At 41.6% G+C, this 19,651-nt stretch overlaps 1 protein-coding gene across 3 annotated transcripts in view; it reads left to right on the plus strand.

The window, feature by feature from the left end:
* TTLL7 (tubulin tyrosine ligase like 7) overlaps window positions 1-19,651 on the plus strand; it is a 178,156-nt gene that overhangs the window by 113,776 nt on the left and 44,729 nt on the right. For all 3 annotated transcript variants that reach the window (XM_044002763.1, XM_044002765.1, XM_044002764.1), the window contains exons 10-13: window positions 1,812-1,906; window positions 8,457-8,604; window positions 8,697-8,770; window positions 18,212-18,347. In XM_044002763.1, coding sequence (XP_043858698.1) covers window positions 1,812-1,906; window positions 8,457-8,604; window positions 8,697-8,770; window positions 18,212-18,347 — 453 coding nt within the window. The remainder of the gene's footprint in view (window positions 1-1,811; window positions 1,907-8,456; window positions 8,605-8,696; window positions 8,771-18,211; window positions 18,348-19,651) is intronic.

Raw genomic sequence — 19,651 nt, forward strand, 5'->3', positions numbered from 1 at the left:
GCCACTTTCCTGCTGCAGGCCCTCATTGCCTCATGCTTGGACTTTTGCATAGGTATTTAGTTGTTCTCCCTACCTAAGTCTTTCTCTGCTGCAGTGCATCCCCCACTCAGTTCTCAACTCACTATCTGCTTAAATCATAGGTCTGAGCATGCTAACCCCTCCCCGCCATTTCATAAACTCTAGTGGTTCCTTATTAGCTTCAGGATTAAGTGTAGAATCCTCTGTTTGGCATGCACAGCCCTATATAACTTGACCCTCTCCTCCCTCTCTTGTCTTTCAACACCTTACTCACCACCACATACCTGAGAGCCAGGCACAAGCTGCACCTCATACAAGAGCCCGACTTGGTGCACCAACGGCTTCTCTTGCCTGAGATTCTCTCTGACTTCATCTCCATCACACCCCATCTTCTAAAGGAAGCCATTCTCAATCTCCCTCCATTCTAGTGCCTCCCCACTGTTGATTAGGTTCAATATCTTGCTTCCATCTTATCTCTGTGGAGCTGTTTGCATGCTGTCTCTCCCATTAGACCATGGGCTCCTTGACAGCACAAACTGTCTGTGGCCTTTGCTTGTATCTCCAGGGCCCAGAGCAGAGCCTGAGACCTTGTAGGCACTTGCTAAATGCTTGTTACTGCCTGCTTGCCCTGGGGTCTGTTTCATGAGTGAAGTAAGAGGTCTCGTCGCTCTCTTGTATTTGACTTGGGTGGGATCACCTCCCTTTTCTGAGTCTCCCTCTCTTCACATGTAAAGTGGTGCCATTGGACTAGGCATGTTATATCAAGTTCATTCTAGCTCTAGCTTTCTGGAATTATGTTATTTGGGAAAAATGACTTAGGCTACATGGCCCCTCTGATTCTCATCTGTAAAAAGGAGAGCGTTGGGCTTGATGGTCTTAAAGGGAAGGACCCACCAGATCCAAATCCCATAATATGAATATATTATATATATATATATATGTATATATATATGTGTGTATATATATATGTGTGTATATATATATGTGTATGTGTATATATATATATATATATATAAATGGTAAAAGCCCATTTTAATTTCCCTCCAAGCACTTAAAGAAATCCTTATTCAGGTTACCATAAAATATCCCTTTTCACCACCAGATGGCGCCATCATATCAGCAGTAAAGCAAATTGCAGAAAATCCAATTTGTGTTTTCTAAGATCTTCAGGAAATTGAAGAGAGTGGGATACTTAAGGGAAAAGTGAAATAAAGAAATTTTAAAGACAGCATGAAGTTAGCAGAATAACAAAGGGGATTCTATGTATGTATAATAAATAATGATGTAGTGGGAAAAGCATTGGGTTTGTATTCAGAAAATGGGTTCAGACTCTGTTTTTGTTACTTGGAAGTTGTGTGACCTTGGATACATCATTTAACTCCCCTTCTTGACCTTAGTTTCCTCTTTTAGTAGAATGAGAGATTTAGACAAATGATCTTTTAAGATCTTTTCCATATCTCAGTCCAATCTCTATAAATTTTCATAATCCTGGTCCCTTTCATTAAATCAAGGGTTGCGTGCATTATGACCAGACTCTACCACAATGTAATGAAGACCCTGTTCTCTGATATCATTACATTTGTAACAGCATCCCTTCAGGACTAACCAGTCCCTGTGATGTTTCACCTAAAGAGTTTTGGTTTTTTTTTTTTGTAATTTTTTTTTTTATGGAACCAGTTCATTGTTAAACAGTGCATGCATATATATATATATGTATGTATATATATATATATATATATATATATACATAGATACTCTTAACATATGACTTCTTCCCCTTTTGTCATTTTCAGATTAATCGAGCCCCCAGCTTTGGAACTGATCAGAAAATAGATTATGATGTAAAAAAAGGAGTGTTGCTTAATGCCCTGAAGTTACTCAACATCAGGTAAAAATACTGCTTTCATTTCCAGACTTTATTTCTTCTTCATCACATGTGGTGCAAAAGAACATGTCCTCAATTTAATTACAGTTGGAATAGGTGTCCTCTTTCCTAAACCCTCAGATTCACCAGTCGGTGTAAACCCTGTCTACTCCATCTCAGGACCACCTTACCCTCACTTATTATGCTGTTAAAGTATTTTGCTCACAGGGTTTCACTGAAAGTTGTTGAATGACTAGTTATATTCATACCGAGAATTATAAAAAAAGTGGAGAAGAAAGAGTATGGATAGTGAAATATTCCTTTCTCACATAATACAGAGAGGGATAAAGAGACTTGCTAATGTAGAGAAGACTTGGGATGCTGGGGAATCATTGCTGCCTTCAAATATTTGAAGGAGTAGCATGTAGAAAAGGGAATGTTCTGTGTAGTTTAAATGGGCAGAATTGGCATCAGTGAGTGGAAATTACAGGAAGGTAAATTTTAGTGCAGTAGAAGGAAGAAGAAACATCTACATGAATCTGAGATCTAGTGGGCTTCCCAGCCCTAGAATTGTTCAGACTGGAAGCTGTCCATTAGAAATGTTACAGACGAAGTTTCTGCATTAGGTCTGAATTTGAACACTGGCTCCCTTAAGATCTCTCGTGCATTTCAGGGAGTCTGATTGGTGCATCTGACTGTCACATTTACTGGTCAGAAGAAGCACAGGACACATCAGAGTCAGTGCCTTAGTATTGATCTCTGCAGGGCTACCATTAGCCAGACTCCCTGCTTACAGGAGGTACTTTCTTAAGTGTACAGAGCTGGGAAGGGGGTCTTACATTATGGGAGAGAAATGTAAGATTTTGTTGATGTTTTTGAGAAAGCTGCTTATTTGGTCTTAACAAAGACCAGACCTGGCTTGTGAGACTATGTGAGTTAAAATAAAGCGAAGAAGGAAAAAGCAAAGGACAGAATAATCAAAAGAAAATTGTTTTTCAATTGCCTGTCGGGTGCATTCATTTCAAAGTTTCTTAATCTGGGATCTATGGATGAATTTCAAGGGGTCTCTAAGCTTGAATGTGGGAAAAAAAAGCATCTTTATTTCAATTTAATTGGTTTCCTTTGTAATATTATGAATTGTATTTGATGCAACTTAAAGCATTATTCTGAGAAGGGGTCGGTAGGCTTCAGGAGATTGCTAAAGGAGTGTCTGATATACAAAAGGTGAAGAACCCTTTCATTAATAAGATGTTACTGACATTTTCAGCAAAGAAATTCTTTGCACAGGCATGACTATTATTCATTGTCTTCTGCATTCCTTCATTAGCAAAAGCCTTCCTAATCTTTTTAGGTTGGCTTAATTGTTTGGTCATTTTTTTAGATTGCTCTTATTTCTGCTAGAGAAGCAGGAGGGGAGGTGTAATGGATGAGAAAGCCAGCCTTGGAGTCAGAAGGACTTGAGTTCAAGTTCCACCCACTGGTCGTGTGGATTTAGGCAAGTTATTGGAACAGAAATGTCTGAGATTATGTTACAAAACAGTTGCCAGTCTGCATGGGTAGAGGAAGTTACTGCATCCATGAAATGACAGGTCTAGACCAAAAACAAAACAAAACAAAAGCAAAACCCCAAAACAAACAAACAAACAAACAAAATAAGCTTCTCTCTATGAGTGAAGTGCAGCACACTGACTGACACAAGACCCCACTCTAGGGGTACATTGCACGTCATCCTGAAGTTCCTGTGTAATTGGCATGGGCTAAATCATCCAGTCTTGGTTAGTGTTCCCTAAGTACATTTATCAGAGTCATTGATAAAGATGTGAAACGGCCCAGGTCCAACCACAGATCCTGGGGGTTTGTTTCCCACTAGACACCCCTACCCTTATTGCCCAGTCTTTGGCACAGGTCATTCAGCCAGTTGAGGACCCACTTAACTGTACTGCTGCCTCTTCTAGACCTTTCTGTCTTTTCTGTTTGAAGAGCATGAGAGGCTTGTCAGATGTCACATTGAAGTCAGCTTAAACTAGCTCTACAGCCTTCTTCAGATCAACATGTGTTTTTGATGCAACAGAGGCTCCTTCTAGTGGCTGCTTTCTTTATATTTTCTGAATTTTTCTAGCAGCTGAAGTCAAGTTTATGAGCACAGACCGGGCCGACTCCAAATTCTCCTCTTCCTTGGAAATGGACATTTCTTGCCCTTCTTTTTTTTTTTTTTGAGGGGCAATGAGGGTTAAGTGACTTGCCCAGGGTCACACAGCTAGTAAGTGTCAAGTGCCTGAGGATGGATTTGAACTCCAGTCCTCCTAAATCCAGGGCCTGTGCTTTATCCACTGCGCCACCTAGCTGTTCCCCTATAATAATTTTAAAAAGAATTATATAAATGAGTAAATATTATTTGTTGCATTGACCACTGGGATTAACTAATCTTTAGAAATCCATGGAACACAGGATTTGCAGCTAGATGAGACAGTAGAGGAAAGCTACCCATATACCCCAGTCTTACAGTAGAAAAAACTGAGGCTTAGAAACTTGAAGTGATTTGAGTGAGGTTACATATATTTTTCTAGTAGTTAGTATCACTGAATCACAGAATATGTGGTTGAAAGAGATCTCAGAGACATCTGGACCAAGCTGTGCCTAAAGGGGTCATCTAGCCTTTTCTTGAATACCTTCAGTGAGGGGGGAACCCACTGTATCATTAGGTAGCCCATTACACTTTGGAAAAGCCAGGGGGCAGCCCACAAGGAGGAAGATCAAGATGATGGATGTTGTGGCAAAGGGCTGGAGAGCCCATGAGAGAGCTTCTGAGTTGAAGGAACAGGGTAATAAATTAAGAATGTATAGAAAAGGGGGCTGCTAGGTGGTGCAGTGGATAAAGCACTGGCCCTGGATTCAGGAGGACCTGAGTTCAAATTCAGCCTCAGACACTTGACACTTACTAGCTGTGTGACCCTGGGCAAGTCACTTAACTTCAATTGCCTCGCCAAAAAACCCCCCCAAAAACAACAACACACAAAACCCCCCAAAAACCAAAGAATGTATAAGAAAAGATATCAGGAAAAACTGCAGGTTGGCACTTGAGATGAAGAAAGAAGACCTGGCCCAGCCGATATAGGCAGAAAGCTGCTTTGGCTGTTGTGACTTTAGATAAATACAGATACCCCCCCCACACACACACACACACAAACATTGTGTCTATTTAGCTTCCTCACTAATAGTGTGCTAGATTTGAGTCCTCCAAGCTTGTCTATTTTGTTTCTGCCCGGGGACTGGGAAAGAGAACAGGTGTTCAACTCGGGACAGTTGTTTCTAGGAAAATCATTCATCTTAGTGAAAGAGGTGAAAATTCACTGTAGATTTCAGGCATTTAGGAACGTAAGGAGCTGAGCATCTATGTTCCGTATCCTGCCATACCTTGCTACATAAAAAGTCCTATTTTGGGGACAGAGTTGAGAAACAAGCCATTTAATTTCATTCTGCTTTGTGAGCCAGATATCAAGAGATGGTGATTACATTTGTGTCTAGAATTGCAAAAACACAACATGCTTTAAAAAAGTCATTAGTGACATTATTTCAGAAGCCTACTAGGGGGACTGTTATTTTGCAGAAACTGTCCCTGGTTGTGTCTCTGTGTATTTGTTTTGATTTCCATTTCTCTTCTGTTTAAGTTTCTCGGGTGTGTCTGTCTTACCTGGGTACTTTTTTTTTTCTGGGGATGCCTTTCTCAAAAGTGTGTACTTCCATGGGGATATGATTGTTATCTGCATGTACCTGACCCCTCTGTTTGTTTTATTCTTTGGGCATGTTCTTTCTTCTGCCCCTTTTTATTCCTTCTTCCTTATCCTCTTTTTGCCTCTGTGTTTGCCACCTGTCCATAATGTGAAAGAGTGTTGATTGGTTATATTCTTTTATGGCTATCTGAGCATTTTCCTAATTTAAAAGATAATTGAGTTGAACATATAAAATTTCTTTCTCTCTTAGAAAATAAAGGTGTTTTTGTTTTTGTTTGAGTGATTGTTTCTCCTCTTGTGGATTTGTGACTGATTAGAAAACAGGTTCCTTCCCTCCAGTTTAAACTTTTCAGATAAAGAAAGTATGTCAGGTCAAGTGGTAGGTCTGATTCAGAGATTTAAACTGGATAGTTTTTCATTCATTCAGAGTCATCTAAACTTGATACAATGATATGCTCACAGTTTCTTTTTCTTTTTTTCTTTCTCTCCCCCCCCCCTTTGCGGGACAATGAGAGTTAAGTGACTTGCCTGGGGTCACTCAGCTAGTAAGTGTCAAGTGTCTGAGGCTGGATTTGAACTCAGGTCCTCCTGAATCCAGGGCCGGTGTTCTATCCACTGCACTGCCTAGCTGCCTTCACACCTATCTGCTCCCCCGACATTTTCTTTTCTGTCTGAATAACTAAACTGTTGCCTCATCCTGCCCCCCCCCCAAGATTTCTGGCTCCTGGCCAGCAGTTTGTAGTTCTTCGGGATGCAGTGTGGGCAGGAGGTAGGCGCTCTGTTGTCCAACATCCTTGCTTTGTGATTGGTCTAGCATTTCTTGACATGATAAATTGTTACCTGTCCCTCCACCAGCTCTAAACTGCTTGTTGTAGCACTCCACAAGACAGTTCTACACATCATCTTGCCAGAGTTGTGGCCAGGGTCAACCTATGCCCCAACGCCTCCTCCTGTTCCGGAGACATGTCCCAGGTCTTGCAGGAAGGGTTGTTGTATCCCCTTTGTGAACTGTGGAGCCCAGCTCAACTCAGACACCACATTGGCAAGCACCCCTCCCCCCAAATACTGCATGTTTACTTTGGATCCCAATTCTGTTTTTAGAATCCAGGAGTTAGGAAAATACCTATGAGTGAGCTCTTAGTACTTTGGGGAGATGGACCCTTCACAGAGCCCCATTGTGGATGTTAGTTAGGTACTGTTCTGGGACTCACTCCTGCATCTGGGTTTTCTCTCTTCCGAGTTGTTGACATATGCAGCATTCCCCCTCCTCCTCACCCTTATTCCCCATTAAATGAATACTCGTTGAGGGATTACCATGTGGGGGTACCTTGTGAAGTTCCAGATCCGTCATGTAGAGTTCTGATAAGAAAGACTTGCTGCTGAACCTTTGTGGGGCCTACAGCATAGTAAAGGGTTGTGACAAATGAATAATGGCTTCCAAGACTGGGTTCGAGTCCCACCCCCGACACATGCTAGCTGTGAGCAGGTCAGTGAATGTTCTCAGTGTCTGGGCCAACTCTCTCAGACCATAAGTTGCAGATCTGTATGGGAAGTTGGCTTTGCTCCTACTGATAAAATCACAGGTATGGATTACCACTTACTCCCCCCCCCAAAAAAAAAAAAAACACAAGAAATTAAAATAAACCAAAAAAAACCAACCTTCTAAGGTCACAATGTGATTTCTCTCATTTGGGCCTCACAACAACCTTGGGAGTCGCAGGTACTTTTATCAGGTTTGCTATTTAGCAGAAGAGAAAACAGGTTCGGGAGAGATTAACTCGTGTGGGGTCACATAGCTAATGAGTATTTGATGCAGGATGTGAACTCGGGTCTTCTTGACTCCAGATGCAGCAGTCTATACAAGACATCATGCTGAGATATCATAACTGCAACACAGATTAATATATAACAAATGAATTTATAGAAGAGGTATAAACAAGATGCTGTATGAGGTCTGACAAGTGATAATTAGCAATGCGGTCAAAGAAAAAGGTTTCCTGGAAGAGGTTACGCTTAATTTGGGCTTTGAAAAGTGCTTGGAAATTAAAGAGATGGTGGGAGTAGGAGGTTGAAGGACTACTCACAGCAAAGGGGGAATTGTGTGACTGGTCGCTGGATGTGGGGGGTTGAAGTAGCAGCTATAGCTGCGATGGATTTCATCGTGAGGTGGTGACACATCCCAAGGAATTACAAGACTCATTGACTTGGATTCCCATGTTTTATTAAAACACTGTAAGGCAACAGGGAGAATATCATAGGGGAAAAGAAAAGGTATCTCTCCTCGGGGGAAGAAAGATGGTTATATTTATAGTAGTCTCTCTTCATTATCCCAATTTCCTTCTTAAATAGGTACAGGGGAGGGCTTATTCTAATCATCTATAATCCCTTTCAGCTGTTATTAATTAGAGCTTAGATCTTAGAGCTCAGGTATCTGTTAACTCTTTTTAGTTTCCTCCATCAGAGTCTTGATCATAATAACATCATGGATTTAGAGCCAAAAGGGACATCAAACACCATCTAGTTCTATCCTCTCATTTTACAGAAGAGGAAGCTGAGCCTCACAGAGGGAAAGTGACTTGTCCGAGTTTATATGGACAAGTGGTAATAACATTCTTCACCGTTTTCCTGATGCTTCTGGACAGTCCATGTGGCTGCATTAGAAAGCATTATGATATGAGTAGTCATAATTGGTGTGGATGTGTTTTGTCCAAAAGGAGACAATGTGGTGTTCAACCAGTTCATCAGAAACACATCTTGTTCATGCTACTCCCATTCCTCAGCACTTCTATGTATGATGAAAAACATTCACTACTAATAACTCACCCACATGCTTCGTATTTTAGGACAAGCGACAAGAGGAGAAACTTGGCTAAACAGAAAGCAGAAGCTCAGAAGAGACTTTATGGTCAAGGCTCAATGAAGAGGCTCTCGCCCGGCTCTTCAGACTGGGAGAAACAGCGGCACCGACTGGAGAGAAGGAAAGAGGAGTTGGTATGATAGCTTTAACAAACGCCTGACACCCCTTAAACTTCCTATGGGACGTATTGTGTCAGCTTTCATTGGTGACGTTTTTTCATTTCTAGAAAGAGAGACTTGCGCAGGTGCGTAGGCAGGTCTCCAGAGAAGAACATGAAAATCGACACATGGGGAACTACAGGTAACACTTGCCTTCTGCTTTCTTGTATGGTCAAAAGACTCTCTAAGCTAATCCCCAGACGTGTCTGAAGTGACTTCTCTATGACAGGCCCCTGTGCTGAGACTCGGGGCAGGAGAAAGTCAAGGGAGTTTTAGCCCTTTTGTTGTGTGTGTCTTTTTTCTCTGGTTCATTTTTCAAACTCTTATTTTCATATTTAATCCTAAAGTGTCTGTTAAAAAAATTTAATTTAATCCTAAAGTGCCTTTTAAAAAATTCCTTCAGTGGGGCAGTTAGGTAGTGCAGTGGATAGAGCACTGGCCTTGGATTCAGGAGGACCTGAGTTCAAATCTGACCTCAGACACTTGACAATTACTAGCTGTGTGACCCTGGGCAAGTCACTTAACCCCAATTGCCACAATTAAAAAATTAATTAATTAATTAAAAAAATTCCTTCAAGTGGCAGGACAATCTGAAGGTATTCTTGAAGGCATGGGGATATTACCATCTGGTGGTACCTAGGAAGCAGTGGGTCCTGTGTCGGCTTACTCTCTGGCTCATCTTTGTCTGGTCATTATTTGATTATAGCATGTTGAATTTGGCCTGGGTCAGGATTCAGGTTGGTGGCATGGAGGACATTGCGTGGTTGGTTGCTGCTGATGGGGTCTTAGATCGAGAGCTGGAAGAACTCTCAGAGGTCATATAGCCCACGTCCCTCATATTTCAGATGAGGAAAGTGAGACCCCCAAATGTCAAGTGCTTTGACTGTGACCCTCTTTCCACTCATTGAGAGGTCCTGAAAGTAAAATGAAAAAGCATCCGTGTGACCCTGGACACACATTACCGTTTGCCCTTATTTATGTGATGAGGTGTGTGTGTGTTTTATGGGATTCGACTGAAATGACTGAACAACCGAAATGCTTTCTAGGATAGTCTTAAGGAAAAGCCTTCTGATTTGAAAGCCTTGGTCATTCATTTTATTTTATGCATTGTGTGTCAGTCTACAACTGTAGCTTGACTACAGGCTGGAAGTCCTCTTGTCCTAATCATCTTCTTGAATACTGCAGCGGACCTCTGATTGTACCTCTGTGCGTGTACAGCCACAAGCTTCATGACCTTCTCATTTCTGGTGTTGAATGTGTCCTCCAAAGAGACAGGACCTGCCTGAGCATTAGAGACCTTACTCTAGGTTTTACCTGAATTACCTTAGGCTAAGAGGTAGAAAATGAAAGGAACTGGGTGTCCAGGCCTCCCTTGCACTCCTTGAATGTGCAATGTCAGTAACTTGGTTGGGAGAATGTGTTCTGGCTACCATAGCCAACTGGCTGAGGTAGATGATGTAAGTAGGCCTGGGAAGCTTAGAGCTTCCTACTTAGCAATTCATTTTTGGATGCAAAGCATGCTTTGCCTAGACCTTGTTCTCTCCTTTGGGTCACCTTTATAAAAACTTGCTTAAGAGTGGCTTAGTGGGGCAGCTAGTTGGCACAGTGGATGAAGCACTGGCCCTGGATTCAGGAGGACCTGAGTTCAAATCTGACTTCAGACACTTGACACTTACTAGCTGTGTGACTGTGCAAGTCATTTAACCCTCATTGCCCAGCAAAAAGAAATTGATGTGAAGAGTGGCTTAGGCATTTAGATGTGCCTTTGAGGAAGGCAGGGGGAATTCCTCCTTCCACATTGTTCCCTCTCCTCCCACAGACAGAACCAAAAGGGCTTGATAGTTTGGTTCCTGAGTCAATGTAGTGCCAAAGGGCTTTGTACAGCCTCTGAGTGGATCATGGCAGCACCTGTGTCTGTGCTGTGTCGGTCTGAGGACTGATATTCCTTTGTGGTGAGGTGTATTTTGCTATGTTCTCTGCTACTGAGAGTTGGTATTGGTACACATGCAGCTTCCCATCCATGAGGATGAAGAAAGGGAAGTGGTGGTTAGCCTTCCTTGCACACGAGCAGCGTACCCAGTGCACACCTCCGTTGGGATGATGTGTGCTGCAGTGGCCAAGGGTTTCAATAGGAGGTGAATGAAATCAGCTTGGGCAAGGCCTGGCTCACCCTCTAGCATCTGATGTCTGATAAGACCCACAGTGCTTAAGGACAGATGTGAGAACTTCTGATCCTTCCCCAATGGTAGGGAATGTGGCAGCGCCTGGGGATTGAGTCTTGTTCCCTGGAGGAGACAGGAGAGAGGAGGGGAAAGGGAAGGAAGAAGTATGGCTACTACTGAAAGGGAAAAGAAAGTTGGAACCCAGAAGGGGGTGAGATGAGGGAGCTTGGGAAGGGAGCTTCCTGCACATGTAATATGCAAAGCTTAGTGCTCAAGTTTGTCAATGATTCCCCTCAGTTCTGTGAAGTGAGTCATCTATGTGTTGTCATTCCTATTTATAGAGAAGGAGACGGTCGTCCAAGGTCATACATCCATAGTGTCTGAGAGAGGCTTTGAATCCACATCTCCTGACTCCCAGGCCCAGTATTCTTTTTACTCCACCATACTACTCCTCATTATGGGGGGGGCAGTTTGGTACGAGAGCTGCCTTGTATGGGGGAAGGTTCTAGAGAGGCTAATACCTGTGTGCATGATAAGGAAGAAGGGAGTAGAAAAGACCCCCAGTGGTCTCTGGGAAGTTTTGTTTTGTTTTTGTTTTTGCAGGGCAACGAGGGTTAAGTGACTTGCCCAGGGTCACACAGCTAGTTAAGTGTCTGAGGCTGGATTTGAACTCAGGTCCTCCTGAATCCAAGGCTAGTGCTTTATCCACTGCGCCACCTAGCTGCCCCCCTGGAAAGTTGTTAGGCTGTGACCCTTAGACTTCTTTTAATGTGGGACAAGAAGGCTTCTGAGATGTGTTTGTAAAGTCTTGGTCTCTACTTGACCAGCTACTCCAATCCTCTTTGGGTTAGTAATGTGGAAGAGAATGTTGACCCCCACACGGCAGGCAAAGTAGCATGGGCTGACCTGGGGGGGGTGGGGGGCAGACAGTTTTCTCTTTCTTTGGAAGTCTTTGGGCAGAGGCTGAATCGTCAGTCATGTAATGGGATCACGCAGAGAGAATGGGCGTTTATTAAGCACCTACTATGTGCCAGGCATCGTGTGCTTTACAAATATGGTCTCATTTGGTCCTCCCAGTAATCCTGGGGAAAAGGTCCTGTTATTATCCTCCCTCCCCCCTCTTCCCCCCTACCCCCCCATCTTTACAGATGAGGAAACCAAGGCAGACAGGTGAAGTGACTTGCTCAGGGTCACACAGCTTGTATCTGAGGCTGGATTTGAACTGAGGTCCTCTCTACTCCAGACCTGGGGCTCCATCCACTGTAGTACCTCGCAGCCTCAGAGGGAAGTTCACACTTTGGCTTACCCTTGCTGGGGTCTTTGCCAGCTCTGATATTCTATGATTCCATCCGGTACTCTGACTTGACTCACAAAAGTGGTTTATAGATTCTTTTGCATAGTTTCCAGCATATAATAGTACTTGCTCAAGGACTTTTTGAAATTATTTACAGTCTATGTTGAGTTAAATTTTTCATAGGTAACCTTGAGCACCTCTACTGAAAATATAATGAATAAACCTGGCCTTATGACACCCCGTTCAGATTCTGGTTCTGCCTCTTAATGATTCTGTGGCCTTGAAGGGCGCCTTGGTCTTGGCCTCAGTTTGGATTCGATGACCATCCCAGGTCCATTCTGCTTCCGAGCATTCAGCCCTATTTTTGTTTCTGATGGGGGCGAGGCTGGAGGCAGAGCGTTGGAGTGGAAGGGGCTCTGATCTTCGGGTTGCAAGGTTTCAGTTCAGATTTTACCTGCAGTACTTGCCAGCTGCGTGTCCGTAAACAGGTCACGGTATCTCTCCTGAGCTTCCTTTTACCCTACTCTGCAACGCAACTAATAGTGCCTGGAGTGCCTGACGGACAGAGTTGTTGTGAGAGGCAAGCAGAGTGCTTTGTAATCCTTAAAACACTCTATAAATGTCAGCCGTTATCATTGTCACCGAGCACAATCTGCTCTGACCAACGCTGAGAGCCAGGAGTATGTTCAAAGTCCTTAGGAGTCTCTTTGAGCAGCTGCCTTCCATAGCCCAGGCTTGTGGATGTCAGGTAAGGCTGATAAAGAAAGCAGCCTTTGGGGTTGTCGCTAGGATGTGTTCTGTAATTGGCATGTACTGAATATCATGCGTGCTCTAAAGCAATTCTGCATGTGTTCACTAGGTAGTGCTGTGCATTTACTGGCCCAGAAAGACTTTCACCTTCATCTTTACCACATGTAAACAGTGGGCCTACTATTTCTACTTAAGGCACACTTAAGGAGTTGCATTATGCTTCTTTATTTGAAATATATAATCAGCTTTTAGTTTATCTTTGTTGATTGTCCACTGCTTTTTATTTTTTATTTTTTAGTTCTCTACCAGGTATGTATGGAATGTTGCCTAATTATAATTTCCTTTTCTTTTGCAGGGTAATGAGGGTTAAGTATAACTTCCTTTTAAAATAATCAGTAAGCATTTTAAGTAAGGATAATGTATTTTGATAAATACCCAAAATTATTATGTAGAAATAATACCTTCCACATTGATAAGTTTTTTCCTTAATGGACAAAATATAGTTTCAGTCATTCATTAAATTCAGTGTAGATAGCCAGGGTAGGTAACATGAACCAATCACTCTATTTTTTTATAATTATTTGTTGATTCCTCATCTATATCCCTACAATTGTCCATACTTGGTTCCATTAAATCGCTCTTTCATTACAGATAAACTCTTTTATTCTCCGCTGTGTTGTCGCCTCTCCCTTCCATCTCCTGACCTCTTCCAGCAGACATCCCAGGAAGGGGGAATCCTACTGCTTCTCAAAGCAGTCTCTTCTGCATCTGTGTAGCTCCAGCTATTAAACTTTTCCTTTTCCTTCCAGCCAAAATCTGCCTCTTTGTAGTTTCTACCTGTTACTCTGAGTTTTCCCTTCTCTTTTCATGTCCTCAAAGACAGCTACCTTTTTATGGAGGGGGAAAAAACCTTAAAAACAATCTTACTGTTCTTTGTGTCTTGTTTCATCGTTCTCCCCAGGGCCCCACATGATGCCTTCTTACACAGAGCTTCAGATATGCTTGAATTGAGTTGACTGGCCAACCTATTTCCCCCCTTCCAGTTATATCTAAACTCTTTGCAAAAATAATGTTATTTTTTTGGAGGGAGGGCAGCAATAGCTAGGAAGGAATTAGGAAAGTCTTTATGTAGAAGTGAGTTTTATAGGACACAAAACCTTCTAAGAGGAGGAGGTGGTAGAGAATGAAGAGTTGAAAAACACACAGAGGTTGCCAACCTGGGTGCCTGGAAGGATGGTGGAGTCCTTTACAGAAGAAGGATAGATAGGGTGTGGGGTGGGAGGAAGGGTAACATGTTATATCTTAGGCATAATGAGTTTGGGGTATGGTAGAGATGTGCTACTGAAGCTCAGGAGAAAGGCTAGGGCTGGATATGTAGAACAGAGAATCATCTAGATGAAAGCTTTGTGGTACACTCATGTTGTGGGGGAATGCTATAGATGCTGAAAGAGCAAAGGAGGCTAAGAAGAGAGTCTGGCAGATAGGAAGAGACCTGAGAGAGATCAGTGTCACGAACACTTACAGAGAAGAGAGGATCCAGGAGGCGAGGAGGCGATGAGTGCCACATTCTGCAGAGTGGTTAAGAAGGAGGCATAAGTCAAAGCTGTAAGATTTGGTGATTAGGGGAATCACTGATAACTTTGGAGAAGGTAGTTTCAGTTGAGTGAGGTTGAAATCTGGATTGCAGAAGATTGAGGAAAGAGGAGGTGATACAACCAAAGAGACCCTTGTAGACAGCTTTTTCAAGGATGTTGGCTACGAAAAGGAGAGAGAGAGGATTGTAGCATGAGGGAGATGACAGGAGCTAGTTGTAGTTTTTCAGGAGGAGGGAGTCCCATTGTGTGTGTATCTGTGTGTGTAGAGAGAGAATGGTAGAGAGAAAGGATTACTAAAATTGGTTCAGTTTGATGGAGAAAATCGGAGGGAATGGAATGAAGGTAATGAGTATCAGAGTTGGTTCTTGGGAAAAGGGTCGCCTCTTTGTCAGAGGCTAGAATGAAAGAGGAGAGAAGGGGTGATTGTGTCAAGGGTTTTGAAATGTAGGGAAAAGGGTTTCATCTTCTCTCTTACTACTCTAGTTACCCGTTTCCATTTCTGCCTTTCCACTAGACTGATTTTGGAAATTAAATGGCCTTTTTCTCAGTCTTCATTTTCTTTGATCTCTCTTTTACAGTTAATATGCTAGACCACCTTCTTCTTTCTTGAAATTCTTTCCCTACTTCCCACTTCTCTAACTATTCTTTGTACCCTTTGGGCTCATCCCTAAACAATGATGCCTTGGGACTCAATAAACCTTAACCTTGGTTTAGAAGTTTCTTATCCAATTTCCTGGTTATTTCTATCCTTCCTCAGCCTTGTCTTAGCTCATCTGCTCTTGTGGTTTCATCTAATGCGTCTATGCTCAGGAAGTCTCATCATTGCCCCCATTTTTGACCTCATACTTGATCTTCAATTCTGAATTTACACAGCATCTCTAACTACCTGATGGCCAATTACAATTTTAAATAATACTATTTTAACTGGATTCTTCATCATCTTCCATAGACTCATCCCCAATTTCTTTTCTTCCATGAATTATAATAAACAGTATTTATAGGGAACTTGAGGAATTGTAATGTGCTTTAAAAACATTATATTGGGGGCAGCTAGGTGGTGCAGTGGATGGAGCACCGTCCTTGGAGTCAGGAGGACCTGAGTTCAAATCTGGCCTCAGACACTTAACACTTTACTAGCTGTGTGACCTTGGGCAAGTCAATTAACCCCAATTACCTCACCAAAAAAACCCAAAAACCAAACAAAAAAGAAATATTATATTATTCTATGGTAGCTATTATTATCCTCATTTTGTAGATGAGGAACAGCCAGAGGTAAAGTTACTTGGCCAACTTCAATCAATCAGTAAATATGAAAGGAGTCAAAAGACAGCCCCTTCCCTCAAGGAGCTTGTAATCTAGCAGGGGAGAAGCCATGCAAGCAAGTTATATACAGGAAAATAGGAAATACTTATAAGAGGGAAAGCAATAGAATTAAGAGGGGTTAGGAAAGGCTTCTTGTAAAAAGCAGGATATTAGTTGGGACTTAAAGGAAGCTCAGGAGGTCAGTAGTCACAATGGAGGACGGAGGGAGAGGGTTCCAGGCATCAGGGGCAGTCGGAAGAAATAGCTGGAGTCAGGATACCATTCATAGAAGAGCCAGGCAACATTGCATAGGACCAAAGAGTACATGGCAGGGAACAAAGTGGGAGAATACTGGAAAGGTAGAAGGGAGCTTCATTATGAAGGATTTTGAATGACAAACATCATTTTGTGTTTGCTCCTGGAGGCAGGAGAAAGCCGCTGAAGTTGATTGATTGGCGGGTGGTGGGGGGTGACATGGTCAGTCCTGAACAGCTTATCCACACATGTTCAGGCAAGTAGTACATGTCTGAGGGTGGATTCAAACTCAGGCCTTCCTGACTCCACACCCAGTGCTGCTGCCTATGATAGAAATGGTGGTACAATTATTTTGATCTCAATAGCATGGCAGTCATCAATCCCTCCTCCCTGACCCCCATTACCGGTAAGTTGGTCATTGGCCAAACTCAGACTTTTCTTTCATCAGATCTCTTGTGTTTCTCTCTTTCTCTCCATTCCCCCTGCATTATTAGTATAGGGCTGATTCACTTCATTTTGATTATTCTCTCTTTATCTAGTCTCTCTCACCTTCAATCCACTTTGCACATTTTGGCGATATTTATAATAATTTCCTTTGTCATTTCTCGTGCTTCTTCTTTAGAGCTTAAAGTAGTTCAGTATTTACCTCTTAGATCTGGAATGGACCTTACAGGCCATCAGTCCAACTGCATTCATTTTGTGAGTAAAGATTCTGGTCACGAAGAGGTTCAGTGTCTTTCCCAGAGACAGCACAACTAGTAAGGGTCTGGGGCTGGGTTTGAACCCAGCACTTGGGGACTCTATGTCCCATGCTCTAGCCATTGACTCCATGCTGCTTCCACATTCAAGGCATCCTATCCTGGCTCCAGTTTGCCTGGCCGGTCTGTTTTGTATTTTCCAACACAACTGGACTCCTTGAAGCAAGTATTTTTGTTTTCCTGTCATAATGCTCTTTTTTTCTTCACCTCTGTGTCTTTTCTCGTGTGATTTTTTTCCTTCCTTTCTGACTCCCCTCCATGACTCTAAATCTCATGCCTCCTTCTAGGCCAATTTCAAGCCCAATTTTCATGGAAAAGTTTCTCTAATTAGCTTCGGCGGGGTTCTTTTGTCTCTCAAATCACCTCAGCTCTGAACTATAGCATGTAGCCTAGTAGCCGGCACATAGTATGCCCTCATGAAATGTTTGTGGACTTGACCATTTAGTGCTTGATTATATAGAGTTTTAAAGTATTCCCCCGTCATTTTGTGCATCTGGATTCTGTCCTTTTCTTTCCATTCCTGTTGCCATCCCCCCATTTTAGACATTGCATCATTGTGGTTTTGTCCTAATTACCTACCTCTAAGCCTTCTCCTCTTCTTCATTTTGCGTGTTTAATTCTTTGGTGTATTCATAACATCTAGCCCAGATGATGCATCCCTGTTAGCACCAGTCTATATATACTGTATTGTGTGCCAGAATATCCATGCCACTGTGATAAGAATTATGAGCTTGATTATAACAGAATAAGGAAGTCTTAGATGGAGCTTGCTATCTATTTTAAAAGGACAGGGCTGATAGAGAGAATGAATTATGACTCATTCTCAATGAAGCCTCCTAAAGGAGGTTTTTTTAAATTTTTTTTTCGGAAATTAACTGTATTATTATCTTGGATCTCCAGTCATCTTGTCTGTGAAGAAGATCCAGGCTCAGTTTATTATTGTTATCAAGAGCTCACATCATAATATTGTGGAAAGTAATGGTGAGAACAGTGCAAAGGTACCTAAAAGAGATGGTCTCCGTTCCTTAATTATTTAAAATAGCTTATTTCCTCCAGTTGACTGAACATTCATTACCTTTGAAAGGATTGATGAACAAATCTTTTCAAAGCTTTTCTTTACAGCAGAGGCAGAAAATTATACTAACAAATAGGTAACAGTTTTACTTTGGTGTCATATTTTTCCCAAAACTGATAACAAAACTCATAATAGCCTTATTTTTCCTTTTTGTCTTTTACAAATCCTTTATGATTCTCTTGCATAAGAGATTGAACCAGTTGGTGAACATTTCAAACAGGTTGTGCATTTTCATAGATTCTGAATGTTCTTAATTAAAGGGTTGCTAGTTAAAAATGAATTCTGTTTTTCATTGAATTGCAGTGTTTGATGTTAATTCTCCAGGTACTATTTCAATGGCTACATAATAGAAGGAGGCTTCTTTTTAGCATGTCTGTCTGCTATTATTGCAGGCGAATTTATCCTCCTGAAGACAAATCATTACTTGAAAAATATGAGCATTTATTGGCCACTGCCTTTCAGACATTTCTTTCGGGAAGAGCATCTTTATTTCAGCGAGAATTGAATAATCCTTTAAAAAGAATGAAGGTAAGACTGTGTGTTCTTTAAATATGACCGACAAATGAAGCCAAGTAAACCCGTATAAGGTACTGTTATTCTCGTATATTTTCATCTAGCAAGACATCTCTCAAACTCTTTTACTTTTAAAAGGAAACGTGTCAGAACTTTGCTTGACAACAGATTGGGGCCACAAATTATTGTTGCCAAAGGAGAGAATTCATACATTGTAGTTAAGGACAACAAAATAAATTATGTACTCTTATTAGAAGGGGTTGTTGGTCGTGTTCTTTCCAGATCCAAACACACATGCAAAAATAAAAACCTTGATGTGCGCTGATAAGATTGGGAATGTCCTCTCTGCCCCCTGGTGCTAGCATTGTTGGTAACTTAGGAATTAATTTTTTGTTCCTTGCTTTCACAGTTCTTCCTATAATCTCAACTTTAATTTTCTTTATTTAAAATGAAGAAAAACAGACAATGAATTTCCACAATTATTGTGCAGTCATTAAGCCTCTTTATTTTGGCTTGGAATTTTTAATCTTTTTTTTTTCACCTTCTCACCTGACCACAAGAGCTCCCAAGATAGGGAAACATGCACATTTTGTTGGTAAAGCCAAGTTTATGCGAAAGCTAGAGGACTGACAATTATCTGGTTCATTTTTGCCCTGTAGTTAGTCAGTGCTTGATAAGTCAAGATGAACACCCTGCTGTAGGGAGAATCCCCTGTTCTTCCTCACTTTGCCTCCTGACTACCTTTATGCCTTAGATACCTGGACTAAATTATCTCATTGAATCAGACTTTGATGACTTGGAAAAGTCCCTGGAGTCTGTCGACCTTCTTCTAAGGCTCAGAAGAAGTCTCTAAGCTGAAATTCAATGAGTATGTTCCTTCTATGGGTTTAAGAAAGTTTTAAATGTCTTTACTGCTCAGATTGTGCTCATGTTAACACTTAGTACTTCCGAAAGCAGACTGAGGAATGTTTATTCTATGACCCTCTTTGAGATGAAATGATTACAGAAAACGAGCAAAATTACTAGATCTTAGAAATATACAATTACTGTAATATTGGTATTTGCATTTAAGTAAGCATAAACAAATGTGTGCACACACACACATATATATATCCCCTAGGTTTTGATTTGAAAAAGATTAGCTTAAACTTGGCATAAATTTACTAGAATAGGAAGCCTTTAAAGATTATACTTGATGCCCTCAGAACTTGAAAAATGACAATGAATCTTATAGTGGTTTTCTTGCTAGAGCATGTATACCTTAATGGTTTTTATTTGGTCTCAGTGAAAAATAAGTCCACATCACAAAATTCACAGAA

Source organism: Dromiciops gliroides, chromosome 4 (genome assembly GCF_019393635.1).
Source record: "Dromiciops gliroides isolate mDroGli1 chromosome 4, mDroGli1.pri, whole genome shotgun sequence".
Taxonomy (NCBI): domain Eukaryota; kingdom Metazoa; phylum Chordata; class Mammalia; order Microbiotheria; family Microbiotheriidae; genus Dromiciops; species Dromiciops gliroides.